The sequence below is a fragment of the Drosophila grimshawi genome, unplaced genomic scaffold (genome assembly GCF_018153295.1).
Source record: "Drosophila grimshawi isolate 15287-2541.00 unplaced genomic scaffold, ASM1815329v1 contig_311, whole genome shotgun sequence".
In the NCBI taxonomy this organism is placed as follows: Eukaryota; Metazoa; Arthropoda; class Insecta; order Diptera; family Drosophilidae; genus Drosophila; species Drosophila grimshawi.
In genome coordinates, this window is record NW_025063098.1 from 16,083,871 (window position 1) to 16,086,780 (window position 2,910).

Here is a 2,910-nt window from a genome sequence, read left to right on the forward strand (position 1 = left end):
CCTCGAGAGTTTTGAGTTGGGTTGGCATGGCATGCTTATCAAAGATAGGCCAAAGGAGAATGCCATATTTAAATACATACACATATACAATACATACAGATAGGCATTTTACACGCCCACACATTCACACGCACAACGGAGCGTAGTTGTAAAACGTTAAGCAAATAAATGAACGAGGCGGAAATGTATGTAAATATTATTTGCATTTTACTCGACATGTTTTTAATGAGCAAAATAAATATTAACATAGGCAAACAATGGCTGCCGACTGCGCGGTCTGACAAGGACGAGAGCCAAGCCCTAGGACTCCGGGGCTGTCTTCTTGGCGGCCAGTTTTTGGAGCAGCGTCAGAAAACTGAAAGCCTGCGTGATGACCTAGCAGCGAAACAAAATGGAAGAGTTATTAAAAAACGAGTCATTAAACCTAAATTAATAAATCACAGCGTGCTCTAGTCAAGATAAATCAACTCAAAATTGGTTTCTTAAATAACTTCTGTATTTGTTGAACTAGCTCTTTTAAATTAAAATAGCTATAGCTTGATCAAAATGCAAGTAGACTTATGTGAAATTATCATCTGCTGAATTCATTAATTTTTGGCAATATTTTATAGACATTTTTAATAAATAATTTAATACATAAGCAAAGCAAAAATCATTATTAAAAAATTTAAAATGTTTACAACTACTTTCAAATCGGCTGATATGACTAATTCAACCTATCTCGGAATCCTGATCGAGATCATATATACTTTATGGATGCGCTGATATTCCCTGTTGTCAAATCAATAGTTTTCAATAATGTGCAAGTTAACCCGAAATAAAATGCAAACCCACCGATCGCAATCGATTAACATCCATGACATAAAACTTGCCGGCTGTGATCCGGACGGCTCGGCGACTATTCACCAGAAAGATGAGCACATCCCTTTTCATGTTGGGCGCATGCTGCCACCAGATGCCACGCCAGAAGGCATCGCCCACACGGACGCTGTGGCGACTCAGTAGCTCGCCGCAATAGGTGAACATGAGGAGCTCGAAGATGGTCAGGATCAGATACTGCAACTGATTGATCACACGGACAACTTCACGTGAGCCGGAGACTCCGACGAAGACGAGCAGGCACAGCTGGAACGTAATCTGCAGCGACTTGAACAGGCAGTATGGACTAAACAGCTCCTCCAGCTCTGCGGCGCACTCCAGTATAAAACGATGCAAGCGCACGCATTCCACGAGTCCTGCATGGGCGCCTCTTGTCAAACTCAGTGGTGGCTCCATACGCGTCAATGTGAATCTGTCCAAGTCCGTAGGTTGCTCCTGCAGCATTGCATATTGCCCGAGCTCACAGGTTGACTCATCGAGCAGCAGTTCCTGCTGAAGAGCACTGGCAAAGAAAATAAAAACTTCGATTTGAATAGGTGAAGTTGATTTGTTGGTTGCAATTTGGTTTAAAAAAAAACAGTTTATGTTAACATGTAAAAAAGAAAAATGAATAAGAAAGAAGTCATGAAATACATTGCAGATTATATATTATATATACACATAATTTGGAAATGACGTAATTAATTTTGTATTGATATTTTCATTAAAAATACCAACTAAAAAGATAAGCAAATATCTTAAAAAATTTGTCCAATATTTAGTTTTAAGTATGCATTTTAAATATTTAAGAGAAATACGCCGTTTAAATGGAAACAAATTCTTAAAACTAAGGCAATATATAATCCTTTTTTACCCTTTTAAGTTTAATATATATTTTACGATACAAATGTACAATATAACTAAACAAATGTAGAAGTAAAAAAAAACAGACTTTAAAAAGGAATCATAAGAAAAATATTTGTTTTAAACGAACATTTTTTTAAAAATACTTTCTTGTTTCATCAATAAATTTTTTGATAGGAAAATTATTACTCACCGCAAGTCGCGCAGCGATTCTCCCGCCATCAGCCTGGCATGGGCATCCAGATTCTTGAGACTACAGTAGAGCACATCATACTGACCCAGCAGCATTGAGGAGATCGAGACAAACAACAAGCCGCCATAGGCGAATGTGGAGCCCACAATCATCTGACCGTAGAGCTGAATGGCATAGATGAACGGATAGATGTGCTCGGCCATCGCATCGAAAGGATACCAGCAGCGCAACGGAAGCACCCGTATGCCCAGTACCAGTGGCGTGACGCCCCAGAAGATGACACCCGCCATACAGGCGATGAACCAAATGAACGAAAATCTTCTCGCCCAGCTGTACGTGGCATGCATATTGACAAAACTGACACCAGCAAGGGAATGATGACGATACTCTCGATTGATGTGGGTCAGGTAGTGACTTAAACGCTTGGAGCGCAAACACCAATAGATGATGCCATAGGCCGTAAAGAAATATATGATGGTCATGGTCAGAGCATCCGTAATGTCCTCCAGATTGCCCGTGGGCAGTGCATCCAGTGTCGTTTTGGTGAACAGCATTCCCAGATGCAGTGAGATGAAAGCAACCAGCAGACTGTGGAGGATTGCACCTAAACGCAGCACCGACTGCTGCCACTTGGGCTGCGAGCGAAGCAACTCTAGGTTGGGCATCAGGCCAGTCAGCAGCTGGAGCTTCAGATGCAGTCCAAAGAAGTGTTTCGCCCGACATGGATCCTGATCTCGCCTTGCATAACAGACATTCGGATCGATGCCGCCGTGAAACTGCAGACTGGCCATGTTGCCAACTACTAAATGGAAATCTAACTGCTCATCTGCCTGGTTAACGCGGCTATTTAAAGAAAAACTTATAGTGGGTTGCACGGCAAGTGTGGCAGGAGATGGAACAGCCTAATTTATGCATTAATGAGCTTTTAAAAAGTTAGCAGCCAAGTGTCGCACGATGGGTGTCTTAATTGATATTAAAAGGACAGGTGGGCGTTG

General features: G+C 41.5%; 1 protein-coding gene across 1 annotated transcript; it reads right to left on the minus strand.

The window, feature by feature from the left end:
• Positions 1-255: 255 nt before the first annotated feature.
• LOC6567866 (putative odorant receptor 85e) lies at positions 256-2,706 on the minus strand. The gene is made up of 3 exons (XM_001994046.2): positions 1,916-2,706; positions 835-1,381; positions 256-375 (listed from the first exon to the last, which is right to left on the minus strand). The coding sequence occupies exons 1-3, from the start codon at positions 2,704-2,706 to the stop codon at positions 301-303; spliced, it is 1,413 nt and encodes a 470-aa protein (XP_001994082.1). The 3' UTR covers positions 256-300.
• Positions 2,707-2,910: the final 204 nt, after the last annotated feature.

Excerpts from the sequence above, each read along its gene's own strand:
- LOC6567866 (XM_001994046.2), bottom strand. The coding sequence starts at position 2,706 with ATGGCCAGTCTGCAGTTTCACGGCGGCATCGATCCGAATGTCTGTTAT. Across the intron at positions 1,382-1,915 it reads GAATCGCTGCGCGACTTGCG|TGCTCTTCAGCAGGAACTGC; the intron begins GTGAGTAATAAT and ends TTTCTTTGCCAG. Across the intron at positions 376-834 it reads ATGTTAATCGATTGCGATCG|GTCATCACGCAGGCTTTCAG; the intron begins GTGGGTTTGCAT and ends TTTCGCTGCTAG.